The 14,875-nt window shown below is 40.2% G+C and overlaps 2 protein-coding genes across 4 annotated transcripts in view; one reads left to right on the top strand and one right to left on the bottom strand.

The window, feature by feature from the left end:
• Positions 1-957: 957 nt before the first annotated feature.
• Positions 958-14,875, top strand: part of LOC137973150 (calcium homeostasis endoplasmic reticulum protein-like) — a 58,350-nt gene continuing 44,432 nt past the window's right edge. Inside the window, exon 1 of the mRNA XM_068819905.1 lies at positions 958-1,193. Within this exon, the coding sequence (XP_068676006.1) occupies positions 1,148-1,193 (46 nt within the window). The 5' untranslated portion in view covers positions 958-1,147. The remainder of the gene's footprint in view (positions 1,194-14,875) is intronic.
• Positions 6,371-11,509, bottom strand: LOC137973151 (carbohydrate sulfotransferase 3-like). Of its 3 annotated transcripts, none has more exons than XM_068819909.1 (3): positions 11,388-11,509; positions 10,418-10,524; positions 6,371-7,765 (listed from the first exon to the last, which is right to left on the bottom strand). In XM_068819909.1, exon 3 carries the CDS (start codon positions 7,744-7,746, stop codon positions 6,475-6,477), a length of 1,272 nt encoding a protein of 423 aa, XP_068676010.1. In that variant the 5' UTR covers positions 7,747-7,765; positions 10,418-10,524; positions 11,388-11,509; the 3' UTR covers positions 6,371-6,474. The 3 variants fall into 3 exon arrangements, with proteins under 3 accessions (XP_068676010.1, XP_068676009.1, XP_068676007.1); XM_068819908.1 differs by having other exon boundaries at positions 10,418-10,709; positions 11,388-11,498; XM_068819906.1 differs by lacking the exon at positions 10,418-10,524 and having other exon boundaries at positions 11,388-11,508.

Below are 14,875 nucleotides of genomic sequence, written 5' to 3'. Positions count from 1 at the left end.
AGTCAGATATATCAAGTCACACCAGATGCAAAAAGGCGTGCAAGTGGAAAAAGGCTACGGAAAGACTGATAACAAAAATATCACCAAATGAAAAGTAGATACGCGCTGGTGTGGCACCATCGATCAGTGCTCCGAACCGAAGCAGTACCTAAAACAGTAAAGGCGTTTGAAAAGGCAGCTGCTTTGTATTAGAGAATTTTTTGCATGATTTCAAAGCAGAGTAGTTTGTTATGTCATCTCAACTGTAGCTTAGTTCGGCTTAACTTTGTCCATTTATTTAACAATTATTCGCCGAAGGCGAAGTGAATATTGATGAATAATTACTGAGCCTGAGGTGTAATTTTCAGCGGTGAATATCAAGAAAGTGCAAAACAACGTGCTAAAACACGATAAAAGGGCACGAAAAGATGACTAGCTTAGCAGCCGCGCCTCCAAAATGTTATATTCACCGGGTAGCGCGGTGACACTAAATTCTCTCAGTATAAATGCACAGGTGATTATACAAAATCGCGCGCTCTCATTGGCTCGCTATCCGGATTATCAGCCGATAATCACCTCGACGGACAAAATGGCTGCCAGTAGTCGTTTTGTCACTGTAAGTGAAGATGATTTCGCGTTCAAAGGTTTTTTTTTCTCTTTTTTAAAATAATCACCTGTGTATTTATACTAAAACAATTATTCGCCTCAGGCTCAGTGATTATCGGTGAATATATGACTTCGTCTCGGTGAATATTCACCGATAGTCACTTCGCCTTCGGCGAATAATTGTTAAATATTCACCGCTGAAAATTATACTAAATAGATATATTAAGGGGCCGAAGTAAATGTCAAAGAGAAAGGAGGAAGAAAACAAATCAGCGATTTTTTCCGTTTGCGGTTTGCCCCATCAGAATATAGATAGTCTATATATTGATCATGCAGTGTGCCCGAATTGCATTGGAGCGAGTCTGGGACGGTTTTCATAATGGCGGCCTCCACAAGCTAAAGGAGTGTTCCGGAGACAGCGTTAAAAAAGATTCTCTTTTTCAAGTGCATTCCAGTAAGAGAACCATAAAGATATATCGATGCAACACGGTGCGTTGGAAAGAAACGACTGAAGCTCACGTTTTTAGGGTTGGGCAAACAATCCATCTCATTTCGCTTCAAGATGGCAGGTGCTGTGATACACAATCCCCCGTTCCCGGCTCCAGAAGGCAAGTGAGTTAGAAATTCTTTCGGTAAGACAAGTACAGATTACAAACCCTCATTTGAAGCAACATAGTTCTTTTATCAACTAGCGAAGCCAAAAGTCAACAAATGCACAGAAACCAAAGACTGATCTAGTGTGCAACGAAGCATTGTACGATTGTGACTTCTGTTTCGGGTGATCGTAATGTTATTAAACGAATCGTCTAATCTGGCGTCATTGAACAAAGCGGAATGATATGCGTTTCAATGATTTTATGTTAAGTAACTGTGGCTCTCTTGTGGATGGAAGGATGAATCATAGTTATGTATAATGTGTGTTTAATTATTAGAATCTTGGGGTTTTGACGTCACAGGGAATGATTGAAACATAATGTCTTAAGGAGCAATTCTAGAGCACCCATTCACCGCCAAGTTGCAGTACTTAAAATAATAGACTGCCACCGCAGTCCGTAGTTGTCTAGTTGATAAGTAAGGACAGGGAGTGAAATGGATCGACTGCCACAGCGGTCCGCAGTTCGGTAGTGGTAGAGACCTTAAGCAAGGACAATGACAATGGCTACGAGAACGCCACAAAACAATAGGTTTAAATAGCAAAAGCAATAGTTCTTCAATCCCTGCACATTCGTTTTACGTTTTGATACCTTAATTTTCTTTGCTGTTCTGGTCTTGACAACAACGTGAAATGATCAATTTTGAGGTCATGTGAAGGACGAGAGCACCTGACCATGAATGTTCGATTTTCTCTCTAAATATCCACGTCGTTCTTAGCCGTTGTCGTCATCTTTGTTTAAGGTCCCTAATGAGTAGCTGTAAGTTGACATGGTTCGTTGCACGTGTGGCTTGAAGGCGCTGTGTTACAAAATTTACTCAAATTCAGTGACTAGGAAATGGCAAACAAACAAGACGCTCTTCATAGCGTTTACTCGGAACACCATGTTACGCAGAAGCAAGGTGATACATTTTGGGAGAGTTAGAAACAAACTACAAGGATTGAATGGGCTAAAGCGATGTTCGGATTTCCTAAGTAGGAACAAAAGAAGTGAATATTTCTGCAGCCAATTGAAATCTGGAGGGCTCACGACAACGGATAACGCATTAGTGAACATCGCTTAGTGTTTAGAAATAAAATCAATAGGTCACCAAGCAAAAGAATTAGTTTGATTTGGTACAGGTTGTCGGCTCGGAAATAACATGAATCTACACAATGCAAGGGTGACATACAAAGTGAAACCAGTGAGCCAAGGGAGAGTGAAACACTGGCGTAGCGAGAGAGAAAACTTGTGAAAACCATTTGTAATTAATGTGGCTAAGTAAAATTTATCCCTCCTTTTACCAGCTACACTGGCACTGAAGCAGCTGCATAGTTTTGAAATTAACAGTGTTGTGAATAATGCAGTCGCCTCCCTCTATAGGTAGCTATATAAACATGAAGACCGTGAAACAGTTGAAAAAGTAACACCCGCCGATGGTGCTCGTGCAAAAAAAAGCAGAAAGAAAAGAAATTTCAGGCATTTCCAACATACCGCTGCTGGGAGTTCTGTCCTGACGATTTCATCATGCTGTCAACATGCAAGATTTAGATTAACTATCTTGTTGATTTCCAGAAGACTGAATCCAGCATTTTCAATCTTTAGCTGTTGTTGAGCTTTCACTCAAAACATGGGCTTGAGTTTCTAAATTGGTGAATGTCATTAAAAGCTTCACACTGAAACCCCAACATGTCTCCCATCACTTTGGTTGCCCCACCACATGTTATAAATACGGATTTTCGTGGAACTCTAAGAATTGAGGCTGTTTGAAGCCTCGTGTGCACAGGAATCTCCTCCATCAACACTCAACACCACGGCTGTCATTTTTGTGTTGTTGGAAAATGTGAAATGTATTGTTCGAAGGGATCAAATGAATTGCTTTTAGCCAAGGAAATTCTATTGTCCATTTTGTGGCACCGAGCATAGTCAACCGATACCTTTCAGGTATTCCGAGTAATTACCCAATAACTCAATTTATTTTGACGCGTATGGCTACAATACCAATTAACAAAGATAGAGATAACAATGTCATGGATTTTGCAACAAATTAATTTAAAGTTTTAGTCAGTTTATCCCAATATACATGTATCCAAATGAGGTGTAAATATTTCTTATTTAGAATCCTTTCCTTTGCTTCTATTTTCGTCATGTTTACCCTTTGCCAGGTATTAGGTCATGTGTTCACAAGTTTGTTTTGTATCTGGAAGATGTTTGTATTTTCAATTACAACCTTTCACCTCTCCCTGGGGGTCATTGTGCATAGCTTTTAACCGATGAAATCCCAGCATCCTAATTCTATCATGCATTTTTATGCACTTCCTGTTTTCAAACCCATTTTAATACTCGTTATACCTTTAGGTATCCCGAGTAATCAAGCAAAACATAAAATTGGTCACTTAAAGCACTGAAGGAAGTTTGCATAAAAGAGCAAATAGAAAAGGAGGGAGGGGTGAGCGCAGACCGCAGCAGCAGAGCTTTGATCAACTCCATCCTTAAAGTGTTTCTTTAGATTTCAAAACTATGTTATCTAAACACTAAGCGACCAAAGTTTTAAGTTCTGATTTAAAAAAGACACCTGTTTATTTTAACTGGAATTTTCTTATTTATTGGTGTGCCATTACTAACTTAAAAATCTTGAGAGAGCTGGGTCAAGGAGAAAATGTCGTTAAAGACTCAATAGTTTAAGAACGCAATGCGTGTGTACGTGGCTGAATTAATATTATGCAGCACAGGAGTTTCTCGTTTTGTGTTTTACATAATTATTGTGATGTTGTATGGAATGACTGCTCCAAAATACGTGCTGACAGATTACAAAAGTTACAAAATAGAGCAGAACGGATTATTACTAAATTCTCTAGAGTGGTCTAAGTTAGAAGAAAGAGAGAAAAGGCACTTGTTGATTACGATGTTTAGAGTATTCAATAATAATTGTTCGACGTATCTTCAGGAGTATTTATCATAGAACCTGTGAAGTTCACAATTATAACTTGAGGGGTTTGATGACCTCCCATTACCGCTACCTAAAACGAATTTTCTTAAACGGTCTTTCTCTTATCGAGGTGCAATGGCTTGGACCAACTGTCAAATCAAATACATGAGATAAGGATCTTGCAAGCTTTAAACGTGCGATATCCTAGGACACATTTTACATTGATAGCTAGAGCACGTTTTTTCGTTGCTTGTTTCGTATTATTATGTAGTATATTATGATTGTTACTAATTATTACTATTGTTTAATTTTCCTTGACATTAAATAATTTTTAGCGCTAAGTTATACCTAGTTTACTAGTCGTTTTAACATTTATATCTTGTAATTCTTGTAATTTGTAACATTTATATCGTGTAATTCTTACACGGCAGGTCTGAAAACCAGCTTGCTGAGACATTTACCGTGTTTTAAATAAAGTTGATTGATTGATCGATTGATTAATTGATTGGTTGATTGAATTAACTTTAACGGCAGTAGTTTACTATTCAGTAAAAACGATATGAGATACGATCCCTTGCTTAAAAATGACTCTGGGATGACAACAATAACTTTCAAAAACAGTAACTAAATTTAATAAAGGCTGCGGAACCGGACTTTTTATGTTTTCTTTTTCGTCGTCTATATTTCTTCATACGTACCTCATATGAACAAAATAAAATGACATCCTTGAAAAAGTGGGGAACCTAAGGCCCCCCCCCCCCCCCTCCCCCTTCCCCCCGATCCATCGTTCCTGAGTTAGGACGGATCGAAACACACCAATCACTGTCAAAGGGTCTACACCAACCTCGTTCCCAGGGTCTCTCTTCTTCGTTTTTCCTGGAGCGGGAGATAGAGACCCTGGCAACGAGGTTGAGGTTATTAAAGCTGATAACGTCACTTCTCACCTGACTGATCACCAATGACATCACGTTTATGCTAACTATCAACTCAAACCCTACAGTACTTGTGTGATCCACAGTCATCACTTGACTCTGAAGCTGACTTCCGTTCAGGTTGTCGGAACTCAGCTCAAGTGTCGCAACACTCAGTCAGGACTACACTCACCCGGACGACCCAATTTAATTGAAAAACGTTGCCTTCGGTTTAACCCTTTAAGCCCCGAGGGGTTCCCCATTGACGAGTAAAATCGTCTGGCGTTAGACAGAGTAAAATCTATAAGTGCCATTTGGCACTATCGGGGCTGAAAGGGTTAAACGGGGACATAGTTTTTTCACGCTGTTAGCTTAACCCTTTAAGCCCCGAGGGGTTCCCCATTGACGAGTAAAATCGTCTGGCGTTAGACAGAGTAAAATCTATAAGTGCCATTTGGCACTATCGGGGCTGAAAGGGTTAAACGGGGACATAGTTTTTTCACGCTGTTAGCTTAACCCTTTAAGCCCCGAGGGGTTCCCCATTGACGAGTAAAATCGTCTGGCGTTAGACAGAGTAAAATCTATAAGTGCCATTTGGCACTATCGGGGCTGAAAGGGTTAAAACCATTTGTAAATGTAGAAAATTGACGTTGCCTTAGTTCGCCCTCAATTAGAGTAGTTTTCAATTGAGAGTCCTAAGACAAAAATCAATGTCATTACTTTGAGCAGCCGCAATAGAAGCAAATGATACAACACGCCAATCATAACGCAAAGCCTGTACTGAAATACATGAAACCGGCTCTCAGCGCAGGAGAATGCAATGGAGCCAGTCGATATTGGTTTTATTTCAACCTCTGATTGGATGAGAATGTGTAAGCGCGGGAAAACGCAATGGAGCCAGTCACTATTGATGTTGCTTCAAGTTGTTAGTCCAATCAATGCATTGATGAATACATCAGTGGCAAGCAAAGTCAATTTTCGGAAAATATCTGTTCGAAAGATGATTTGAGATCTAGAATTTTCGGAACATTTGTTGTAAAATTCTTGCTTGCCGGCCTGCCCTAGGATTTTCGATCGAATAAAAAATGGTACAATTGCCCATGTTTAACGGATTTTTACCCTAAAAAGGTCACCTAGAATTTTCGGGAGCCTTTTTTCTGGCTGAAATTTTCGAGTTTCGGGTAAGTTTTGATCCCTATAATTTTTGGATCATGCACTAGAATTTCAGCTGGGAGACCCGAACAGATAAAAATTTTCAGGGGATAAAAATATGCCTATATCTACCGTTAAGACCAGAGTACGTTTAACAATGCTATGTTTATGTGGTTTTGAACTATATTCTCCTTGGGTGTCCCTGATACATGGAAATCCGATGTTGTCTTGTCTTGGAAGGAACATTAAAATTCTTACTTCGTCTTCATGAGTGCATAGTCTGAACGTCTTCTAGACCCGAGTCTGTATTGTTTAAAATTCTCTTTGGCTTTTTCTGGAGTGGTTGAGGAACTTCCTTCAAGCCCAGTCGATTCATCAAAGGCCTACATTCTCTTTCAATGGCTTGATTTCTTGGAAATAAGTTATCATTTCGCCACTTATAAGCATTTCCTGTAGCATTTCTTACTGTGGAATATGGATTTCCCAGCTCTTTCTTCAATTGCTTTTTGCTCGGTGTTGTGCTTCGTATTATCCATTCTTCCACTACAGGAGGAAATTCAAATCCAGCGAACTTATAAATATCTTTTGCGGTTCCAACTGGGTCCTCCGCCAGCTGTGAGTACCGGACAGATTTGTATCGTCGAGTCAGGTTAAATTTTTCCAACGTCCTTTCCACATGCTCTAAATCACTCAACATTGCATCACAAAGCTTTCTTGCGTTCCCAACTAGCGATCTATGTGGATATTCTGGTATCCATTCGATATCAATCCGTGAATTGATAATTCCTCTCGGATCCCGAAGCAGATGCAATATGCGTACTTCGGTTTCTGGATTTTCAAGTAAAACCTGTGGAACCAGATCAGCCAGTTTTTGTCTAGGAAGTCGAAAAGGCGAAACCTTAACGACGCTGTGTTTGAACTTTTCCTTGCAAATACGATCTACAAAATTGGGATTTTTAAGCATTTTGGAACAGTTAACTTCACTTTGACTGCTTAAATTGCAAAACGGTTTTGTTTTAAAAATATTTATAGGAGACGCCGCTGTCCAGGAGTTTTCAACCTGTGGCAAAAAACCCGCTGATACTGAGTGATATCGAGAAAATTTGCAGCTAACAATTGCATTTACAACTTCGAGTTCACAATTCGAGCAGTTAAAACCTGCCTTACGAAATTTGAAATCCTGTGTAATCCACAATGGCTCATAAACCAAGAAGATTTTAGGATCTTGTGCAAAGATTGCAGTTGTAAAGGTTGTTCCAGAGCGATCTTCACCAAAGATTAGTAAGCTGCGACGTGCTTCCACTTTGCCAATATTATCTGAAGTGTCAATTTTCTTATCATAACTTTTATTGGTCAGATCCATTCCCTCTGTGTTCTCTGATGATAGCTGTCTATAAGCGAAATCTCCTGTCTCCATGCGTTTCAAAATCCGAGGCTCCTTTTGTTGTTGCACATTCATTATAAACACACAAACTGAGATTGCCACAAGTATACAGGAGAAGAAAAGTAGATATTTCAATGTGCAATTCTTTGTCATGTTGATACCAACTCCAGCTCTATGAAACAAGAATACATAACAAACCACTTATAATCATAGATTGTATAAGAAGCTTTATAATGCCCTGTTTCCCGGCTTCTTTTGAGCTACACGGCTTTTCAGTGACTCGGCTTCGCCTCGTGTGGGACTTTTTTGCTCTTACCACGTTTTGACGTCATCTTTGATATTACCGGATAGATGCACGGTAACATGGAATCTATTTCTCAATAATAAAATAATTAGGATAGTACGCTCACTCTCATTGGTGAATAGCTGTGTTTAGATGAGAGTGTGGAAACAAGGCTGTGACATCACACGAATTTTGATTGGCTATGCGTTGGCCGACGCGCGTTTTGATTGGCTGGTAGGAAATATGAGCGTGTATCAAGAAAATCTGTTTCAATCTAGAAGTAAAAGAACCAGCATTTTTCTTAATTTATCGAATTATTTCTGAGAAATATTTATAAAAGCAATAGAGGACTTTTTTCCGTGTTTCCATAGCCTCATCTAAACACGGAAAACGTCCTCCATTGCTTCATTAGCAGAACATTCGACCTCTACGGTAAAATCGTATTTTTCATTGTACTGATTGCCCAGAAATATTCAGCGAAAGTGAACTTTTGAAGTGCTTTCTGGCACTGCCATAAACCAGTTGAAAAGTTGAAGGCAACAACTGAGAAGGTTTAATAGCTTAACATTTTGGTAATGGACTTGATACAACGGCGATGGTCAAAACGAATAGTAGAACGAAATTGCGCAATTGGATCCATTCGCTGGACAATTGTAGTTGGCTGCTACATGGGCTCGCATGAATTCGAGGTGAGTGGTCAACCAGTCCACGATGGCGAGCATCATGCGGTCTCCTAAGGTCGAACACAATATATCACTTTGGCAACATTTCAGTTGTTAACATGTTAGAGCAATTAGTATCTAATGTTAGATTATTTTGAGCGGACTGTTTTTTGCTTTCGGTAAATTCTGGAAACGCTACGCGGCTGGTCAACCGTTAACTTGAGCCTCGATACGGTGAGAGCAACTAAGTGAACGGTTGACCAGCCGTGTCAAAATTCGTTGTAAGCGAGCCTCGAAGGATTTTGAAAAATTGAATACTTTTCGCTGTTTCTAAGCAATGGGTGCTCGCTGGACCTCGAAACTTGGTTAAGGAGAAGTAAATTTATCCGTGTGGCCATCGCCGGAGTCTTAGGGTGACTGATGCCGGAGAAGTGTGATTTTATTGGCAAGATGTGAGGGAAGCTTAAAATTACTTTGCAGCCTTTTCCTTTATTTAGGTACGAGTGACAACCCGGGAATTTGAAAAGTCGCTTAAATCGCTTTCAATCAAGCAAATAACCACACAAAAACCGAGAAAGTCACCACGACAGTTAAGTACAGCTTTTTTATTGCGAACTTTTGCGTGTAAATATCTTTTTCAGTTTGATATCGAGATTCCCATACAAATCCTTATAATTTCTTACCCTACGAGTCTGGGCTGCCTGTGGAAACGCATGCGCAAAATGAAGTTTTTGACAGGAAAACACTAGTCCTGCCCTGGGGATATGTGAATGTCACTGGGTTAGGATATTGCATTTGACCAAAGAGAACCGTGTACTAATCATGTCGTTTTTCGAAATCAGTCACGTGGGTACCTCACATTTTGGCCGCCATGTTGGAACATTTCTTTATTATCTGGCGCACTTCAACCTCGATCTCATGCACTTAACTGATGTATGATTAGCTCTACTTTACACATAAAATGAAAACGGAATAAGAAGCTGACACACTCGGTCACAGAAAAACTATCAGCACTAAGCTGCTGCTACAAATGAAACTTGACAAAGTGACAAAGAAAAAAAAATCGGCTCAATCTAACTTAAGAAGTTGAACGACACTTTCATGGCGGTAGATGAACGATGGCACAGCATTTACGGCTGATGCTTAGCCCTGCCCGCTAAATTTTGACAGTGCTAATCTAAAATACTTCAGCTAACCGGCTTCTTCTTCTGTTTGAATCCAACAACCATCGGCCCCCGAAGCGAGTCAGAGAACTCTTCGGAAGACCGAGTGAAGCCCGAGTTAGCCGAGTAATTCGCCGAAATAATGGACATAAACTTGATTTTCTGATCCTCCAGTCTTTATGGTCAATATGCTCTCATAAGCACCAATATAAACTTGATTTGCGCGAAAGGGACGTTCAAAAATAATATTTGCACATGTATTTACATTCCAAACCATCAAAAGATGTGCTCATGTGTTCCTGTGAAAGGACTCGATGAAAACGAAAGGAACTTTTAAGTGTCTAGTCGTTCTAGCGCCGGAGCACTAATTGGGGACTCACACTGTAAACTGAAATTAACAAGGAAAGCAAATCAAGTCAAATGTTGGTTTTTGAGGAGAGGGGAAACCGGAGTACCCGGAGAAAACCTCTCGGTGCAGAGTAGAGAACCAACAAACTCAACCCACATATGACGCCGAGTCTGGGAATCGAACCCGGGCCACATTGGTGGGAGGCGAGTGCTCTCATGTACCACTGCGCCATGTTCGAACTGCGAGTTTTAGACGAAATTGAGTCCAATGTAAGTACAAGGATCACTTCTCCCTTTCGTCTAAATTTACCAGCACTGCGAACATTCGTCGCGTCCTTTTACAGGAACTATGAACCCAACAAATTTACCTGCTCCCAACTGTGTGGTTCCGTAGCTCATTTGGTGGAGCGTTGTACGGGCACCGTAGAGGTCGTGAGTTCGAATCCCGTTGAAGCAACCTGAATTTTTCAGGTGTCTACAAGGACCAATTGCTTAAATTATCCAGAGATCTCTTCTCTCAATTTCAATCCTAATTGAACATCCCACCTGGTCAACCTCAGACTTTCCCTCAGTTGTCGTCTGCACGTCACTAAGGTCGCGAACGAGCAGAAGAGAATGTGCCAATCACAAACTGACAATTTTGCTTGCAACAACTCGACCCTGGCACGGAGAAAATACTTGGTTTCAATTAACTCCATGCCCAATCGCCATTTTTTTGTTGAAAACCTCTGTTGCTCCTCATGCAGGCTGTTCGATACCAGGAGCCCTTTAGACGATACTGCGTTACTCGTCGGTATTTGCTGAAAATCTTTTCTCCTTCATTGTACTCGTTGAATTTCAATTTTGTTTTAAAATCTTCACAAGAATCACATGTCAGGGATCATCATCCTCATTTGTGCCTTTCGCTTTGAACAATGTTCACGACGTAGCCTTTAACCAGCTATAGCTTGGTAGGAAAGCGTGAAAGTTGCAGAAAAAATATGGATGCAACATTGGTTGTTGTATCTGCGCTCACATTGTAAGCAAAACCATTTCACCTTATTACTTTTTTTGGGCGGCAAAGAAATACCAAAACTATAACGTATCGACCTTCTGGTCTTGGAAACATGTTCACAAATCAGCTTTTCCGAATGAACGTATTTTCGTTTTGTGACCAATTCAGTGCTTTTTGGGTCTAAAACGTTTTCGAAGGTTTTGAGTAAAAGACTCTGATTTCTCTTAATCAGTTTTCCACATCCCGGTAGAAGTAAATTTCGGGGAAACGATAACACAAGCTGTTAAAATAAAGCAAAAACTAACCGTCGAATACCTAGTATTTTGACTGAAAACAATACTTACCAATTCAATGCATTGCTCTACGATTCAAGTACATTAGTTGCCCAAAGAAAATAAGCAGGATTTTTTTTTGTTGCAAAATTAATTTTCCTCTGGCGCAAGAAACAGTAAAACCGCATTCGCTATTGTTTGTTGCTCAAATAATGCAGAAATTCTTTCACAAAAATAAAGGTTGCTTGGAGATTTATTTATTTACCATTACTCAGGGTAATGGTTCAGTTTTTTTTAAGAACCTTAATGACGTTAATACATGCATCATTCTTTCAATTTTAAAAATTAACGATAGTGAGTTTTATTCTCGGTAAGAGGTTAAATTAAAGTCATCATTAACGACGTAAGCAGACGAGAAAAAGTCTTAGAAAATGAAGGTTAAAATTGCAGTGAGTCTTGAGAGCATTATTTGCCTGTCCGACCCGCGGGATCGATTCCCGGGATTGTTGACACGAGAATTAGAATTAACTAGATGCTTCTGTGAAGCATACACTGGGTTGCCTGTGGTACGTGCTACAGAAAATCAGAAGCCACCGAATTGTGTGGTATTGAAATACAGCATTCCAGTCTCTGAAGAATAACAAATAAAAGAGAAGCGAGAAACATTGGCTTCTGGGCTGACGTGTTGATAATTTTCAAGTTCCCTCTATCACAACTTCTTTTCACCACAAGTGTGCCCTCTGAGCATCTGAAAGCTTTGTAATACCAAACTTCACTGAAGTCAAGCCCTGTTTCGCGGGGTTAGTGTTAGGATGGGAGACCAAAACAATAAACCCTTCATAAAAACAAAAACAGAAACATCTGACCGAAAATACTATTAACGCTAACAAATGCGAACTCAGCAAGGTACAGATTCTGTTAGCTTGCTTTATGCAAAACAAATATTGATGAAAAAGCAAATAACTATTGATACACGGTTTTCAGAAAGAGCAGAAGGAAGTTTCCCGGACAGTCGATCGAGAATAAAATATTTACGACATGAAAACAACATTAATTTTGAACCGTGAATATAGAAGATAAAAAGTTACGATCAGCGACAAACAATTGGGAGATTTTTGCTACGTTCAAGTAAATTGCAAAATCGAAAGTGACATGGCCGGAATTCAGCGGGCGCCGTGATTAAGTTACCGCGGCATGTTTACTCGCCAAACAGTGAAGCATCTGTGTCAAATGATGGCAAGATACCGGGTTTTTGTAAGTTTCTTTTTCTGTCAAGTGTTATAAAGTTTGACAATGAAATGAGCGAAGTCAAAACAAAGATCACAATCGCCCAACTCTTGTTTATGCAAAGTCAAAATTTACTGTCCAAGACAGGTAATTCCATCATTTTGGAAATAGAAGCTACTTTATTATTCATCTGCGTCACAAGTTTTCACTGATTTTGGGGCTCATTTTGTTGAAACTCAAGCACGCTTCCAACAGGCCTGTGAACCCTTCCTGCTTACAGAGCAATACTAAAAAAACTTCTCCCATATCACATTTGAACCTTAAGCTCGAAAATTCAATACACAACATGATATTTTAATTCACAAAGGCAGAAAATACCACAGAATCCTTTTCCAGCGAAATATTTATTGAAACAAACAACATATTTGCTCTTAGAGGCGAAAACCTCTTCCTATTTCATTGCGTGCATGAAGACAAGAAACTCAATCGTGTCAAATTACCATGTACTTCAGGTAAATACAGCTCACTTTGATTTCGTCTCGACGGGCGATAGACAGATTGTTGTCGAAGTCCAGTGCTTGTCGCTTTTGAGATTCCTGCCTATTTTATCCAACTGACTTTCCATTATTGAGCTCCATAAGGGTATATTTTGTTTAAGGATCCACTAAAACGCCATTCGCGTTACATGACTTTCGACGCCATTGCAGGCTAAGTTAATGATTCTACTGTGTCCATCAGAGAAATCTACGCAGTTCCACTACCCTCTCGATCCTAAGAAAATACTCGCAGAAGGCTCTATCCACAAAGACACCACTTACCAGGGGAGTGACAGGCAAGACTTTTACCGACACAAAAAAAAAAAAAAAAAGGAAAAAAAGAAAACAAACAAACTAAACGCAGACCTAGACTGGGTTTGCCATAAGGCGACCCAGTAAAAAGATGTACGTTTCGATCGATGTTGGCCCGGGAAAAATCCGAGTGTCGACCCTTCCATCTTCGAATGCTCTACCGAGACTGATTTATTGGAGCCACGATGGGGCCAGGACATTAAGCTACTACGATAGGTTCATATAGCAATTGTCCCGTCATACTGCTAGTGTCTAAATTATCGAATTGGAGCATAATCGCAAATGTACTGAAAGAGATGCTACATGTTAATCCCGGTGAATGAAATTTAATTCTCGATGGTGACTCGGGAATAATCGGAAAAAATCCGAGCGCTCCTTTGCTGAGGTCGACCCTGTGACCTTCCGATTAGTAGTTCGGATGCTGATTGAGGTGACAATTGTCCCGCTACAAACCCTGGGTGCTTGAGGAATTTCTCCCAAGGTCCGAGAGAACGCAACGCGGCATCGTTTGGGGACCGAAAAAAATACCTTTCGAAGCACAAGCCTGGAGCCTCATCTCCACGCGGAAAGTCAGTCCAGAGGCGCATTCCATTCGACCAAACAGTTCGAAAAAAGACGGGTAAAGAATCAAATGGGATGGAAATATTCCACAAAAAAATTTGGAAATTTGGGCATACCTCGCGAAGTGGTGCTGGAGTTCCGGAAAATCCCGTCCAATTTGTTCATTCTTCCACGGGCGTAATTACGGTTTACACGAATATGTTGTTGCAATTATTGATTTGAGAGAATTTTCACATACTTAGAACCCCTCTAATTGAAGTCTTCCTTCCACTATGATACGACTCTTGTTTTGGGGTCAATGTAAGTCTATCGGTGCCACTCACGAGCGCGTATCTACTTTACATGATACTTTTTTTTCCGGTTCAGCCGGTGCGACTTTTCAATCTGGTGTGTCTTCCGTGGGTCCGTCGTGTATGGGGACATACAATGTACCGGGGCATATGGATTATAGAGGGCCGGCCACACAAACGCATACTTTGTCTTCTTCAGACCTCCTTAGCCGAACTTTAACATTCCGAGCCATCCCTAGCCTGTGTACTTTAACATCCTTAGTCATCCTTAGCGTTACTATGAAAATCGAAAAGAAAAAAATGACGAGCAGATTATGTCTTTCAGTCACAACATTTCACCTTGGAGTGAAAAATCTCCGTCAGACAAATACTTATGCAAAACTGGAGCCATTTCTGAGTTTAGGGAACAAAGGAACACGGCCAATTTGAACTGGGAAACCGGGGAACAATCACAAAATAACTTAGGGAACAAGGGATCCCTGAAACAATTTCAGCGGAGATAAAAAAGCCGTATGGGAACAAGTTTGAAAGTAATTTCGGGAACAAGGGTCGGAACACAAGTAAATTTTAAAAGAGAACAAGGGAGAAAGGACTCATTGGCTCAAAACTCAAACTACCGATTGACGTCATTGAT

Source organism: Montipora foliosa, chromosome 10 (genome assembly GCF_036669935.1).
Source record: "Montipora foliosa isolate CH-2021 chromosome 10, ASM3666993v2, whole genome shotgun sequence".
Classification (NCBI taxonomy): Eukaryota; Metazoa; Cnidaria; class Anthozoa; order Scleractinia; family Acroporidae; genus Montipora; species Montipora foliosa.
Note: the sequence above shows the minus strand (reverse complement) of the source record. Positions and strands in the feature narration are given on the sequence as shown.